Here is a 16278-nt window from a genome sequence, read left to right as displayed (position 1 = left end):
CAGCATTCTGACTCAATGGAGTCAGATGCCAATCATTCCCTGGTCAGGGGCACCCTGGATTTGATAAATGGTCGGATGGGAAATTATGTCATTCTTAAAGGCAAGCAAGTGTAACACTTCCAACCACCCTGCCCACTCACCATTCCTGTTCAAATGCCAGCTGTGTAGCTTGCCAAATCTTTACTTGAGCTTCATGGCATTTAAAAAACCATGTCAGGGTGCAGCTCTAAATCTCCTGTCTTGGTTGACTGGTATTTTACAATACAAGCAGCCTACAAGTGAAACAATAAAAACCACAGTGGTTACCTGACGTGCAGCATCGTAACTGTGATGTGCATTTGGATCAAAAGCTCTCAGCAGTGAGTAATCCCTACAATCAGGGAGAGAGCTCTGCATCCTAGCTCTGATGGCAGTCACAGCAGGTGCCCAGGGCAGACTGGAAGGGCAAGGCAGACCTGGGGAACAGCAAATACAAAAAGGTGCCATCCCCTCTGAAAGAAGCCATTGTAACAACCTGCAGTCTTTCATTTCCCCCAAAGCTTCCTTGGTAATTTCACAGCTTCTCAGCTCTTGTTGTTTGTTGGCAGCTTCCAAATGCTCCCCTGGATGTGACAGAAGTCCGTCAGCAGCCCTGGGTGCAGTAGGTGGAGCAGCTGTGTGGCATTTTGATAGCCACCACAAAATAAATTACTCAGTTGAGTTAGAAACAGCAGATTTCAGGTCAGCAGCCTGATTTCCAACAGAAAAGTGGGGAAGTTGAAGCAGTATGTGTTTCTTGGCATACAACTTTATCTCTGTGTCCCCCACTTTGTTAAATCCACTCAGGGAGTGCAATACACAAACACCAACAGGCACTCAGCTGGCATCATTTGTTTAATAAAGTTTTTTTCTCGTTTTAAAAAAGTTTACAAGACAGATGTGTTCCACATGATAAACAACTAGAGGCTGATCTTCTCTTGTAATAACTTAATCCATGCAGAAAGACTGGACTGCCTAACCTGATGCTAGGCAGCAGCTAACAATTTACCAAAATATGCACAGATCTGCACACACTGCAATGGAAACAGGTAGCACATGACACCACGGAGTGAGAATCAATACACAAGCCTGCTCAGAGAATTTTCAGAATTCAAGTGTAAGTTTAAGGAAAAACCCTGATTTATTCTTTAAAGGGAGCTTATGTACTGAGAGTGAAATGCTCTGCTACAACCTGCCCACAGCCACCCTTTGCTCAGCAGTCGTGTGAGAACGCAAACACAGAAATGTCACAAGTCCTTTTCACTACTGACACTACACATTAACAACTGGATCTGATAGCATTGCTTTGGTTGGTTCAATACAGAATGAAAGGTTTCTAATGGCTCAGCTCTGCTTTCCCATTCTCCATCCTTCTCCAAAGTGGTTGAAGAGTGTTGCTGAGGCCAATGTTGGGTCTTTCTTCAAGAATTCCGTGTAGCTTTTGTGTAAGAAATTCTGGAAGGCAAACAAACAGGAACATTACTGTAGGTAGAGCAGAAATACTGCAGGATTCCTTCAAATCCCACAGAGAAAAGAATGTTTACTTATTGTCATAGCATGAAAACTAATGCTAGGTTATCTGTATACCACATTTTAGAGATGTTCAGCTCCTTAGAAATCCAAATGTTATTGGAAAGATTAGACTCACCCAATCATTCCAATAACACTGCAAACCCTCTAAAATGTCCTTATTTCAACACACAACCCAGAAACAGTAGGGGGAAAACCCTGCAGAGAACAGAAATCATCACCCAATGTCTGACAACCTGGGAAATTCATGGATTTAAGAAAGAAAATAAAAAAGTAAGGAACTTTGTGAGCAATGAACTATGCTGAATTGTATAAATCACAGGCAGACTAAACTCTGGGGACAGGAAAATGAGAGAAAGGTTAAACTTTAACTTTGCAAAGCTGTTAATAATTAAACTGCACAGCCAGCTCAGGGCTTCAGTGTGCAGATGAGGATAATAACACTTTCTTGAGAGCTTGGACACGTTTGAAAAGTCAAAATCAGCAATGTAACTTTTTGGGAGCAGGGAGGGGGAGGGAAGATAATGAAAGCTGTGTCCTGAAGGCTTAAAGCTGACTGGAAGGGTATGATAAACACGTATCTACATAGGCAGATAATCCATGACAGAGGATTCAGGTCTGTATTCAGCCTAATTCCATTCACTGATGTCTAGGCATGTCCTGGAGGTTGAGTGCCTGAAGATCTCCTGCTGCTAAGGCAAGTTTGGCTCTCAATGCCTGCCCTAATGTTCTTATTTAGATGATGGAGGTCTATGAGGCAGCCTGTGACTAATTCATCCTGGGAAAGAGCAAAACTGAGCTGGGGCAGGTAAGAACCATGAAAGGAAGTTGCAGTTCTGCAGTTCTGGAGCTGTTTTCCACCTCCATTGCTGGGGACTGTGCTGTATTTGGGCTGTTCCAGAGTGAGCTCCCTGCTAGGTCAGGACAGACAGAAATACAGCCCTGTGTATCTGTGTATCTGAAGAACACAAGGCAGGATTCTGAGTTAAGTCACTGCTGTATTATCAGATCAAACTTTCAGATTTCCTGAGTCAACATGGAAACAGCCACAACAGGGCCAGACCCACAACTCCTGTCGAGCTGGGAAGAGGCTTTCACCCACCCCAACACTCTGGTGTGCGACTGCAGATGGGAGCAGAGGTTGTAAAATTTATAAAACCAGCAAGATTATAACATTTCACCTTCCAGCACTTCTAATGCCCCTCTCTGCATGTGCTGCTTCAGTAAAAGAGGCAGGGGGCCAAGCATTCCAGAGGAGAGGAGAAGCCAAACCTGAGGCCTGCCTTGGATGAGCTAAGGCTCCCTTTCCGAGGACACATCTCCTTCTGCTCCACTGCTGGCACTGGGGTCATCCTTGTTTCTGGGGACATTTCTTTCTCTACTTGACTCAGAGGGCACCTTGGTTCTGGTCTTCTCTTTCCTTTGTTGTTGTTTTTCAAGTTTGGTCAGCTATTCATAAAGTAAGGAAAAAATACATTATGTAATAAAACGATTTCAGAAGTCTATTTCTAAAAAATTGTAAATGTGAGCATTTGTATAGAACTTGCAACTTAGATTCACAACACCAATACATGTATCAACAAAACAAAAAAGAAAAAAAAACCCTGAAAGCAGAGGTTTACAAAAGTTTAGAAAAGACAGTGAATTATCACCATAAGATAACATCATCACCCCAAGTATAAAAGAGAAATTATTTATTTATATCCCTCAACACAAGTAATACAAAAAATACATTTGGATTGACTAATCCAAATGTATTTTTACTAATTACATTGCAAATGACTTACAAAGGTCTGATTACCAATTACAAACACAAGACAATTGCTCAGACAAAATGAGATATTCCACTGTCGCATCCAATGACATAAAAGAGCTATTTATCAGCAATTATTTGTCTAATCTCTTCCTGCTAACATCACATTGAACACTGCAGGATGGTTCAGCTATCTCTTATTGCTAAAGCTGAAAGCTCAAATATAAAATCCACACCATCCCTAAGCCTTACTTCCCACGCTACAAACAAATCAACAGATTTCTGTGAGCAAAAATAAAATGCAATGGGTGGGGAATAGGAAAGAGAACAACAATTTAAATTGGCTCTCCCTCATCACACTTTGCATGATGGATGTCTTGACCCCACTTCCTCTTGGAATTTCTATTAGCTGAACACTGCTGGGACCAGGAGTGGGAGCTATATACATTCTTTTCTGTCTCCTTTTTCTTCTAATTCCCTCTCCTCTGAGTTTTGAGCAACTTAAAATGGACAGCTTTGGAGTTTGTGAAGCTGAATGAGTTAAGCCAATGCTTTGTGAAATGTTTTGTGTTAACTGGATGTTGCTCTAAATTTTTACCAAAGCTGTCTGATTTTCTGAAGGTTGCCAGTGAAGTTTTTGTTGTTTTGACTTCTTGATAATATCCCGTTGGAATTTCTCAGGAACATGAAAAAACACTAAGCCCTTTTAAGAAGCCCATCAAGGGAGTTTTGGGCCTTACATTGCCAGGGAAAGTTTAAAATCCAGCATCCTTCCCTGTCTTCAGCCCAAGTTGTGGCCACCAAGAAGGTGTTGTCAGATGGGTAAAGCAGGCAGCCTTGAACTGGGAAGGCAAAACCCTTAAACAAGTCAATATTCCCCAAGAAAGAAATGAAACCTTGCAGAATCCTGCACACCTCGGTAATTCCTTGGTTATTTTACACCTACACACTGGGCAGCAGTTCTCACTCCAAAAACAGAGCTGCTGCTGCTGCTGCTGCTAATTATGCATGGTTTGGCCTGAGAACTCTAAAACTGTGAGGGTACAGAAAGAAAGACTAGAGACAGAAGTAGATTTTTCAGGGGCTAAAACATGACACAAGAATCCAGAAACAGAATTTGAAGAAAATGAAACCAATTTCAAACCAAGCTTCTTAAGGCAACACAGGGCACTTGTATCCACTCATTCATAGTTGGAGGACTTGTTGAGAAGGATGATGTGAGGGACAGTGTCAAAAGCTTTACTAAAATCTAGAAAAACTAAATCCACCACCTCCCCTTCCTTTACTTCCTTATTGTAGAAGAGCATTACAGTTAGACAGGACTTTCCCTTTTGTATCCATGTTGACTTAACCTCACCTTTAAATGGCTTTCAGGAGCAACCAGCATGATCTTCCCCACAATTTTTCCAGGCACTGAGGTTAGATTAACAGGCCTGTAGTTTCCTGATTCTTCCCTCCTGCCCTTTTCATAAACTGCAGTAACAATTTCACCAAGGTTAAGTGAAGCATTATACAAATAAGGTTGGTGTGGCCTTGCTGAGGCACAACAATCCTTCCCCCTTTTCTCTCAGCCTGGAAAAGTTGGCCACTGTTGTGTTTAGAGGATGAGGAAGCCTCAACACTGAATTTGGTTTTCAGCACAGCTTGTGCTGTTCCTCAGCAGAGCTAGCTCACTCTTCTGTCCACTCCAGACTTAAATTTGGGATTGAAATTCACTATTCCCTTGTTTCTGACAGAGAGGCACCTCTTCACCTCCATCCAGTCACCCACATAGGAAGAAACTTCATTAAAGGCAGGGGGGTGATCCAGACTAATTAAAAACATTGTTAATGAGTCATGATTAAACAACAGCTTTAATGAGGAGGAGGAATAAACTGTGAAAAGCTGTTCTGCATTACACACACACAACCTTTCAAAGGCCAGGGAACTGAAGAAAACAATGCACTTATTTGTCTGTTCAGAGGCTGCAGAGGAAGGACAAGGTCCTTGTACCCAATGAAGCTGTACTGCTTCACAGGAATGCTACAAATTTGCAGAGGATACACATCATCCTTCCAGACAGACCTTAGGAGTCACTTACTTGTTTAGGATCAACAGTGGCTGCTGGGGACTCCAGTTCTATTGTTACAGGACCATCATTCTGGATGTGGACCTGCATGTAGGCACCAAACTTGCCATCTGAAAAGGGAAAAGACAAGTGCTCAGAGCCCTTGGGAGGATAACACACACCAAAGTTTTTACCAAAAGTGATACCAAAAAGAAATAAAAAATACATAAAAGGACAGCCTATTGAACTGCATAAAGCTACTAAGAAAAAACACAGTGTATGTGCACCCAGGTATGTAGCTTGACATTCAGAGAGGATAAATACATGGCTAAGTAGAGAAACATGCACAAAACAAACCAAGTCTACAGGTAATCAGGGTGTCCACAGTTCAGGATGAGCAGGATGGTTCTCAGTGCCAGGAGATGACATTTTAAAGGCTCTAACAGCTCCAGTCCAACTGACCACTTGATGTTTTGAAGAAACTTTATAACTTTATATTTAGCCAAAAGGTAAGAAAACCAGGAGCCTACTCTGAAGCATTTGATAATTGAATACTGCAGAGCAGGGGACACTGGGGTGCAGCTCAGTTCCTGTGGCATTCACATTCTCTGAAAATTCCCTTCACCCAGGATTTTTCTCCTGGGAAGCTGAGAAGCCTCAGAGAAAAGGAAAACAATTCTTATCCGATTTGCTTCTCCTGTGTTTTGCTGCTTTGGAATGTGTTTGGAGATTGTTTACCCACAGGTGATTGTTCCACTGGATTCTGGTGTGAGTTGTTTTCACTTTTTGGCCAATCAGGGCCAAGCTGTGTCAAGGGCTCTGGAAAGAGCCATGAGTTTTCATTAATACCTTTTTAGCCTTCTGTAAGTATCCTTTCTGTATTGTTTAGTATAGTTTAGCATAGTAGTCTTTAATATAATATAGTACCATAAAATAACAAATTAGCCTTCTGAGAACATGGAGTCAGATTCATCATTCCTTCCTTCATTGGGGTACCCTGCAAATACAGTAAGTCCCAATGTGCTACAGCCATTTCTACATTCCTGCTGGTAACCTAGGCTGGTCTCTCAGAGTTACACAGAGGTAACCTACAACCCTGTGACCACAAAACCCAGTCAGAATTAATGCATCTTTCTTTAACAAAATAATAAACAAAGAATATTATCTTAAACTTTATTAGTGGGAACACAACTTTGCAAAATGCTCTCTACAATCATCCCATCCCTCTGCTGTACTTCACTTACAAAAAGGGTTGGTCTTTTCCATTTCCCATTCATGTGTATGGACCTAAAAAAAAGGTAAACTCCACAAGCCCTTTTTTTTCCAGAGGCTGATCAAGTGGTCAATTAAACCTCCAACTTTAGCAGAACACTCAAAGTACTCCCATGTCATAAGCATTTTCTGTCTTGTTTTGGCACCAGAACTACTGTCAAGGAACATCCTTCTGTAAGAGTTCCCTCCATTCTCCTCACAGATTTAAGTTCCTAGTTACTCTCTTCATCCTTCCCCACTTTAAGACTTCTGGACTGATCAATTCATCTTGCAACATCTTCTGCAATAAAATAGGATCCTAGAAGTATTATTAAAGTGACAAGTTCATTCTGCTGGACACCCATCTCTCCAAATTCCTTGCCTCTAAAACCCAACACACATGCCTTCCTCAGATGGAATATCTGCACCTGACATGAGTCAGAGGAGCCACATCTGAGCCATACAGACTTGAAAAAGAGGCATCATTTACTTCCAGAATATTTTTGTACATATTTCAAGCCTTATGACCTAGAAATTTCACACTGGTTTTATACTTCTAAACTTGTCTACTTGGAAAGTTATTCTTAATTAACCTCATGTGAATACTGTTGCTCCAGATAAGAGCACTTATTCTGAAATGACAGCACTCACAAAGGGAATTAATCAGGGAGAATAATTGTGCTTTCAATTTATAGCAAACCTTAATCTGAGTTAAACTCTTCCTTGTGGAACAATCCTCTCATATTTACTTACATATTACTACTAAGGGAGTAAGACATTTCACACTCCTTGCCATGTTAATCTTTACTACCTCAGAAGAATAAATCCACATTCAAGACAGAGAGCAAAGGCCCTGCAACAGAAGGAGGAGCCTTGGTAGGTCTGATATTTGGATATTAGCTTGCAACAAGAGTGCTCAGGCCTGCAGACACCAGCTCTGCTCCCCAGAGGGGAGAGGCATGTTGAAGAACACAAGAAAGCACTGAAGAACAACAGGCAAAGACTTCTGATGCAACCTTTTATTTCCTACATGTGGGTGCCCATGTGCTGACCTGGGAACCATGGCTGTGAAGCTTCTCCAAGATTTCAATTGCCAAGTGTCCCACTGCTCTTGGTGTGGAAGAATGGTTTGTGCCTCTCTTTGGGAACACTTCCCACTCAGCTCCTGGCTGGCCAGCTCCAGGGAGCAGAGAGGAGCTGCCTGCCCAGCACCTACAACTCCCAACAGCCAAATTCTCTACAGGAACCAGAAAACACAAGGCTCTCAGGAGACAGGACAAGACCTTCATTGATCTGTCTTTGCCTCATCTACACAAATTCCACTTTTAGTGATTAAATTACTTCTCCAAAATGCATTAAGCAATTTGTAGTATCAAAAGGGAAGGGCACCTACAGCAATCCAGAAAATCAAACTCTAATCTCCCAATAACTACAACTGTTGTGTGTGTGCCTGTGTGTATGTAGGGGCAATGTGAGTACAGATTTTCCAGACAGCAAAGAAGCAAAAAAAAAACCACTGGCAAAGCAATTGGCACAGCAGAAACTTCAACCTAAGAGAATCTTAACAGACTTGGGTGCAACACACCATAACTGGCACAGCTTAATAAGAAAGCAAAATCACAAACTGACAGGTAGCTCCAGTGCTGCCAGCAGTTTTAAATTCATGCGTTATCTGACACAATAGCACTCTTGGGTATCCAAATCTGTGCTTTTAACACTGAAAGAAAAATGCAGAAGGGAAAGCTCATTTTGCAGAAAGCACTGGCAAAAAAAATGTGCCAAAATAAGGGCACTTAATATTCATTCCAGATACACAACTGCTATTCACTGAGAGAATGAATTCAAAAAGCTGCTTTCAAAATATGAAGTGATTGAAGAGGTATCAGAAATGCATTCCTTATCAGGAACATATGGTGGAAGAACACATCAAGCTAGAAAAGCTTGAAAAATTGACATTTTTGGACATGGGGACATGTGTGCATTTCACTGTGCCTCCTTGGAAAGCACTGGAATAATTATGCTAACCTAGAGTCAATATGAAAATTAGCCTCTGACTCTTTCCTCAGCTTTTTTTATTTTTTTCCTCATTAGGAAAGTAAGGCCAACCACTACCTATTAGCAGACACCATTTAAAAAATAATCTTTTCTAGAAACTTGTCTTCTGTCAAGTGTAGCAAAAAATCAAATCTGAATATGAAAATGCACAGAAAGTACTCAGAAAACCAAACAGATTGAGTGTGGACAGAGCACAAATTAAGAGGAAAGCCAGGTATTTTCTGATAAAGAGAAAACTGTTCCACACATGACACAGAGTTGAGGAAAGAGAATCTAAATCAAAACCTGTTCTCAAGCAGCACATTACACCTCCCACTGTCACAATTCCATGTAACAGGATGTGGAAGTGACAGATGGAACTGTGCTGTCCATCACACACTGGTGACACCTTAGAGCCTCACTAAACACACCTCTCAGAAAAAAATGCTTCTCTTGGGTTTATCAATTTATACAGCACAAAACATCCAACCTTTGAGGGAGCCTGACCACAGAGCTTGTTCTCATGGCTGCAGCCTCTCTGGGGTGCTCATGTTGTGCAGCCAAAAGGAATACAACATCTACGTGTCATGGAACACAACACCTACATGCCATGGAACACAACACCTACACGCCATGGAACACAACAACTACATGCCATGGACCACAACATCTACATGCCATGGAACACAACATCTACATGCCATGGAACACAACAACTACATGCCATGGAACACAACATCTACATGTCATGGAACACAACAACTACATGCCATGGAACACAACATCTACAAGCCATGGAACACAACATCTACATGCCATGGAACACAACAACTACATGCCATGGAACACAACATCTACAAGCCATGGAACACAACATCTACATGCCATGGAATACAACATCTACATGTCATTCAGAGAAAGGCTTGAACAGAGAAAGACTGGAGCAATCACCCTGACAGGCTCTAGTGAAAATATTGTTAACATCCCTTCAGCTACAGAAAATCACAGAATAAAGAAAACAACAGTCAGGAAAGGACACACACAAGGAGTGTGCACTGGTCACAGCAAGGACCTTACCAACCTTCTGTCCTTACCTTTAATAAGCTCTGGTTTGTAGGCTTTTCTTAGTTGCTCTAGGAAGTTGTTATAAAAAGACTCTGCCTGCTCTGTGGGCATTGCCATGTGATAGTCAGGCTTGTTTCCTTTCAGGATGCACTGGAGAGTGAACTGGCTCACACACAACACTTCATACTGTTTATCCATCACACTTTTGGACCAGTGCTTCCCACTTTCATCTTCGAAGACTCGCAAGTTCAAGATCTTCCGAACCCTGGGAAGAGGAGAAGATAATTAATTCCTAAATTGTCCCCTGTAGGATCAACAGGTACCACACACAATAACAGATGCATATTCAGTCTGCCCCCACATAACAAGATATCCCTCTGCCCCTTGACTCCCAGCCATGGCAATCTCATCATTATTAGGCAGAGCCTTAACCCAACAGTGTCAGGTTATCAATCCACACCATCATTTCACAGTGTGGCACCAGGACAGAGTAACTGCATGTTCCACAGCAACATAAAGATGGCACAGGAAGGAAGAGGGCTCACTCTTTACTATCTGCTTTGATGTGTCACAACATTATTGAACGTGTGAACAGCTTTGGGAATTTGAATCCTCCCACCAGACCAGGAAATCACACTCAGTAGGAAATGAGATCATCCTAAACTGTGTTTAAAACTGTGGGGTTTTGTTTCCAATCATGATTCATTATATACTCCTCCTGCTTTGTCACTTCCTAGCACTATTTCCAGACCAGGCCCCATAAGCCAGATGATGACAATAATTTTTCATCAGGATGAGAGGAGGAATCCAAGGAACAGGGCAGAACTGCAGGTGGCAGCAAAGTGGTTTGAATTTTGGGCCGATTTTCTTGAGATAGGGGACAGAACTGACTGGCTCAACACAACAAGGGGACTTTCACAAGTGGATCCTGAAAAGCAGCAGGAAACTGCAACCCAGTCCATGTCAGGACTGCATCCAAGCAACTCTCCTGTCTTTGGTTTCTTCTTCTGGCTTCTCCACACCTGCAGCATATCAAGTACAAAGGGTTTCAAGTGCAGCCATCAGCCAGGCATTTTGCACTGCACCAGAGGTGAGGCAGTGAGTGCAAGACAAAGCTGAGACTTTGTTGTGGTCCAGCTTCAGGGTTTTACCATCCCTAAGGCACAGAACAAGAACATCCTTGCCAACTTGTGTGTGTAAACAGCAAACAGAATTAACTCCTGAATGAAGTGGATTGTTGAAAGCATCCACTGGAAGGCCCCAGCAGAAGGTTCAAATCATCACCACTCCTCTGTTTTCTTCACAGAGGTGTTTGTTGTTTCATTTACAGGATTACTAAAGTTTCCTTTAATAGGACCTGAGAAGCCTGGTTAAGCTGCTTTCTCTCACTCCCTTTGCCCAGATGCTGGCTTCCTGCCCTTCCTGTGCCAGCCATCCCAACAACCTGGAGCTGAGAGCATGGCAGCCACAGATCTCCTGCCTGCAAAATTCAGGAGCAGCTTCCACATCCACCCAGGCAGGGATGGGAAGTGATGGCAGAGCATGTGTTACCCACTGAGGGAACCAATGGAGAATGTGAAAACAAAAACCCCTTCTTTTTGACATCAGTCAGCTCCATTACCTGTTTCTTTTTTGCCTTTGCAAGGACTGAGATGAGCCCTAGAGCAATAACCAGTCCAAAAGAGACAGAAGAAGCCCCTGGAGAGCTCTCCCTTGCATGTGTTTGCTGGCTGAATCCCAATATTCTGTGGCCATGGAGCAGATGGCCAGAGCCAGTCCTCCAGGCTGCCAAAACTGATTCCTGTTTGCAGACAAGCAGCTGACAAGACTATCCTGCCCTTAGGAAGAGCAAAACTCCTGTGCAAGCTAAAAGGAGAGTCTGATGATACTCATAAATCCCATCATTGAAGGAGGGATTTCTTTTGGACTCAAAAAGGATTTAAAAGAGTCTGCTCTTGATAAAAAACACATAGCAGAAAATGGGACCAGATTTTTCTCAATGGAACATGAAGAGAAAACTTGTATTCAAGGCAAAATCTGAAGAGGAATTAACAGGCAAACCTGAGTTTCCCAACAGGAATAGCTGATTTGTTTGGCTACTGCACAGCTATCAGCAATGCACAAATACAAGAGTACAAGGCAAAAGGAAGGGAGTGACTTACATGTGTTCCAGCTCTCTTTGTGTGTCTTCCAAAGAAATGCCCAGCAGCACACAGAGGCCTCGTCCTATTGAACTGATCTGTTCACCACCCACTGGAGAAAGCAGAGAGGGAAAAGAAAAATAAGGTTAAATGCAGTGTCTTGTTTTATGGCACAAGTTAGGACTGGTTTCAGCAGTGCAACCACTAAAGAAAACAGCATTCTAAACCCTGTTTCCTCTGTCTTAAGTTTGTAGATTTGAAAGACCATACAGAAGCATTCTTTCAAAAGTTTTCCAATGCCAGCACTTCTTTATCAGACTGGGTTACTTACTCCAGCATTTAAAAACACTATATGAAGATTTTGATACTGCAATTGCATCAGTTGTCTGAAACACAAAGGTGGTAAAACTCTCCCCAATCCCTGAAAAATTATCCACCTGGTTGATGCCACCAAGTGCACTCAATTTCTCTACTCCACCATTCCCTTCATACTTTGCCATTATTTTGAGCAGGTGATTCCTACCTGAGTCCTTATGGATTTTTTGAAATATGACTCCCAACAACCTGCAAATTAGACCCTCCTAATCGGGAAATTTACCCCTTTTATGACATTTACAATAAAACACAAAAATAGGCAGTGTTTTCCTAAGAAATGCCTTAAACTATCTTAATGTACTTATCTTAATGTGGTTCATCCTGAGATGACTGTGGTAAGAATAAATGTGGTCTTAAAACTGAGATAAGCACCAGTTACCCAGCTGCTAAAACTGCATCCAGGCTCATGACTGGGACAAAAAGCTGCAAACATCCCACAAAAAGAAAGGAGATCAGGCCTCCAGTGAAAGCTAAAAGTGTCCGTGCACCAGTGGCTGGACCAGGGTATGAGTCCTCCAGTCCAGAAATCTGTCCTGCTAAGTACAGCAGTGTCCACCAAACCCTTCAACAGCCAGGAACTCTCCCCAGTTTCAGCTCAACAGTAGAAATTCTCCCCAGAAAAGTCACAGGAGGTGCAAACCAGTGCAATAGCAGGGATATTCCATCAGGACACACCGCTCCTGAAGGAACCCAGGCGAGCAGTGCCCGGCAGGGCAGCTGGGACAGCACCACTGATACACACACGGGCAGTGCAAAAAGATGATCCGGGCTGCACTGCCAACATGCCTGCCGTGCACGGAGGTGACTGTGACTGCAGTGCCAGGGAGAGGGACAGCGGGATGGCACTGCCACCACAGAAAGAGCAAAGCACGGCCGTGCCAGGGCCGCCCCGCTAACGCAGCGCCCAGGCGGTGTCACGGCACCCAGGCGGTGTCACAGCCCCCAGGCGGTGCCACAGCACCCAGGAGGTGTCACAGCCAGAGGCCAGGAAGCGTTCGGACAATGCTCCCGGCACACGGTGTGACTCCCGGGGATGTCCCGTGCAGGGCTAAGAGCAGGACTCCACGATCGCTGTTGGGTCCCTTCCAACTCGGAACACTGTGCGATTCCGCGAGCACAAGCGAAGCAAGACGACTGCGACTGTGCTGCCGACACAAAGGCGCTGGAGGAGGCGATGGCAGCTGTGTGCCAGCCCACGCCCGCCAGGCAAGGGGGCACACGGAGCTCCACACACGCCCCACACACACACACACGCACCCGCGGGGCCGGGTCCTGGGAGAGCCGCGAGCGAGCGGAGCCACGGCAACCCCACGCGGGGGGACAGGGCGAGGGGAGCCCCGCACACCCCCACAGCCAGCCCCGCACACAGACACCCGCCCGGCCGGCCCGGCCCCCGCAGCTCCGCGCTCGGGACACACTGACCTGTGACGCTGGCCTGGGCCACCCGCTGCACGATCGCCTTCATGGCGCAGCGCAGCGCAGCGCGGCCGGCGCCGAGCGGGGACAGCGGCGGCGCCCGGCAGCGGCGGCGGCGGCCGCTCCCCGAGCACAGCGCCCCCCGGCGCACGGGAGGTGCCGCTGCAGCCCCGGCACCGCCGCGACGGGGGATTCCATGGGACAGGTGCTTGCCCTTCCTCTTATTCCCTCTTCCTTTTATTCCTCTTAATCCCCTTCCTGTAGGGATTTGGGGGTGCCTTCCAAAAAAAGGAATATGCACGTAAGCCGATTGGCATCCGCTATAGGAACAGCTATAGGGACACAGCAGGGTGCCCATAAAGATAAGTGGCTGGGAAAAGGAGGTGGTTGGTGGCTGTAAGGAGCTGAGGTGGGTCCGTAGGTGCACGGGCCGGGTGGGGCTTGGGTTGTAAAAGTTCCTACAGAATCAAAGGTGTGGGCTGCAAGGGCAGGGACGCTTTGCACCAGGCCAGGTTGCTCAAGGTTATCCAAAACCCGGCCTTGAGCACTTTCACAGCTGGGGAATCCAAACCCTCTCCAGGCAGCCTGTTCCAGTGCCTCACCACTCTCACAGTCAAGAATTTCACCCCAGTATCAAACCTAAATTTCCTCTCTTTTTATTTGTACCACCTCCCCCTTTGTTGTATCACCACAGTTCCTGACGAAGACACCCTCCCCCTGCAGCATCCCTGCAGCAATTGGAAGGATCTGGAAGCTGAGGTGTGTGGGCAGAGGAGATGGAGTCAGCTTTCCAAACAGCAAGATGGGAAACCTCAGATCCCCTTCTGGGCAGGGCAAGATGTGTCCTAAAAGGGCTGTAGGGAGAAACAGTGAAGGTGATGTCCATAAGGACTGGGGGAAATCCTACAGAATGAAGATTAGTTCTGGCCACAGAGTTCAGGCACAGTACCCTGCAAGGGGACAGCATGTGCAAGGATCAGGAAAACCCCTAAAGAACAAGAGCCTGGAGCAGAACATTCAGTAAGTTTTTAGCTTACAGAAACATCTCCACACTTGTAACTCATCTCTCTGAGCTTTTATTTGAAGGACCATTAAGAACTCCAGTAACCAAGACATTAAACTATATTCCTTCCCATTTACTCATCATTCCTGAAGTATCCATTTCAGAGCTGCCCAGCTGAGGAGCCACCCCAGGTACAGCCTGGATCTACCTGGGTTTGTCCTGCTGGGAAAGCACCTTCACACCAGCGGGGCAGAGCTGCTGTTCCAGCAAAGCAAGGGACAGTTTTCCAGCAGTGCTCTGGTGCCAGGCACTGGGATGATGTTCTCACAGGTCCAGCAAAACGTTCTGAGCTTCTGAACAGCTCACTTCTCAGAAGGAGGGCCGTCATCAGGAACAAAGAACGACACCACACGCCTGAGCAGCCGAGTAAGGGGAGGCTGAACCTCTTTGTAAGTTATTTCTGTTGTCACTGTCAATCCAAAAGGATATTCCTTAGTGTGTACTTCCTTGCGGGGTTGGCTTGCCTCAGGATCATTTGTATTCTCTAAGGAATAAAAAAGATGGTTAGGGCAGGGAGGACAAAAAAGAGCACAACAATAAAAATGTTTTATCCCTTTATCATGGCAGCCATGTATTCTTTTTGCTTTTCTATTGGCATTCAGTATTCTTTTTACTTTTCCTTCCATTCTGAGGCTCAGATAGCAAAGATCTGTTAACCATAGCCAGAAAAACTGATTTAATGAGGTAGATCTGATACCTGCACTAGTACTGGACAATTCTCAGTACTGCAGTAGCAGTAACAACAGGATTCCCAAGCTATCCACATCAAAACTAGCCCAAGCAGCCCAGTGCGAACACCCATTAATTCCACTGTGTGACCACCCTCTCAGTAAAGAAATGCTTCCAAGCTAATTCTCCGGCAGCACAGCTTCAAACCATTCCCACAGCGCAAATAAAAGCAACAGGGCGGGAAGAGTATAGTGACTTGAGATATAGCACAAGCTTCTCCCATCATCACGGGATGTTATCTCCCCTCAGGAGGGACAGCCGGGCAAGGGCCGGGCGGACACGCGGCTCACTCAGTCGGCACCCGCACAGCCCGAAGTGCCCCGAGGGGCGGGCGGGCAACACCCAGCGTTACTTTCCCCGGCCGGGAAGCGATGGGAGCGGCACTGGGGAATCCCAGGAGATCCCCCTCAGCCACGAGAGCCCAGGACCCGCCCGCGGCCGAGCTCTCCCTCATGCAAGCCCCGCCCCGGACATGACGCGCGCCCGAGCGGGCTCTCCCTGAGCGAAACCTCCCCAGCCCCCGGAGGTGACCGCAGGCCCCGCTGCCGGTACCGGTACCGGTGCTGCCTTTCTCCATGCGGCCGTAGTAGATGAGGGCGCCCAGCGTGGTCCAGGCGCCCAGCGAATAGACCAGCGCGGCCCTGGCGTTCCACACGGCGGCGCGCGCCGGCTTCATGGCCGCCCGCGCGGAAGCCCCGCCCACAAAACGGGCACGCGCCGAGGGGCGGGGCATGCGCAGGGGGCGGGGCAAAAGGAGCCAAGAGCCGCCCATGGCAGCGACAGCGGGATTTGGGGACAACGCTATGGAGCCGAGCTCCTACCCCGTTTTGTTCTTCATTAATACAGCTTCCCACTT

The 16278-nt window shown here is 45.7% G+C and overlaps 2 protein-coding genes across 5 annotated transcripts; both read right to left on the bottom strand.

Moving 5' to 3' along the window:
- Window positions 1-855: 855 nt before the first annotated feature.
- DTD1 (D-aminoacyl-tRNA deacylase 1) lies at window positions 856-13776 on the bottom strand. 3 transcript variants are annotated; one of them, XR_009418045.1, is made up of 6 exons: window positions 13637-13776; window positions 11861-11951; window positions 9728-9963; window positions 5382-5479; window positions 2730-2997; window positions 856-1473 (listed from the first exon to the last, which is right to left on the bottom strand). XR_009418045.1 is itself a non-coding variant. In XM_059468000.1 (6 exons), the coding sequence occupies exons 1-5, from the start codon at window positions 13677-13679 to the stop codon at window positions 2842-2844; spliced, it is 624 nt and encodes a 207-aa protein (XP_059323983.1). In that variant the 5' UTR covers window positions 13680-13776; the 3' UTR covers window positions 856-1473; window positions 2832-2841. The 3 variants fall into 3 exon arrangements, 2 of the variants coding, with proteins under 2 accessions (XP_059323983.1, XP_059323982.1); XM_059468000.1 differs by having other exon boundaries at window positions 2832-2997; XM_059467999.1 differs by having other exon boundaries at window positions 2821-2997; window positions 13637-13775.
- Window positions 13777-14690: 914 nt separating this feature from the next.
- Window positions 14691-16126, bottom strand: SMIM26 (small integral membrane protein 26). 2 transcript variants are annotated; one of them, XM_059468503.1, is made up of 2 exons: window positions 15981-16126; window positions 14691-15177 (listed from the first exon to the last, which is right to left on the bottom strand). In XM_059468503.1, the coding sequence occupies exons 1-2, from the start codon at window positions 16096-16098 to the stop codon at window positions 14996-14998; spliced, it is 300 nt and encodes a 99-aa protein (XP_059324486.1). In that variant the 5' UTR covers window positions 16099-16126; the 3' UTR covers window positions 14691-14995. The 2 variants fall into 2 exon arrangements, with proteins under 2 accessions (XP_059324486.1, XP_059324485.1); XM_059468502.1 differs by having other exon boundaries at window positions 15975-16125.
- Between the last annotated feature and the right edge of the window lie 152 nt (window positions 16127-16278).

The sequence above is a fragment of the Ammospiza nelsoni genome, chromosome 3 (assembly GCF_027579445.1).
Source record: "Ammospiza nelsoni isolate bAmmNel1 chromosome 3, bAmmNel1.pri, whole genome shotgun sequence".
NCBI classification, from domain to species: Eukaryota; Metazoa; Chordata; class Aves; order Passeriformes; family Passerellidae; genus Ammospiza; species Ammospiza nelsoni.
Note: the sequence above shows the minus strand (reverse complement) of the source record. Positions and strands in the feature narration are given on the sequence as shown.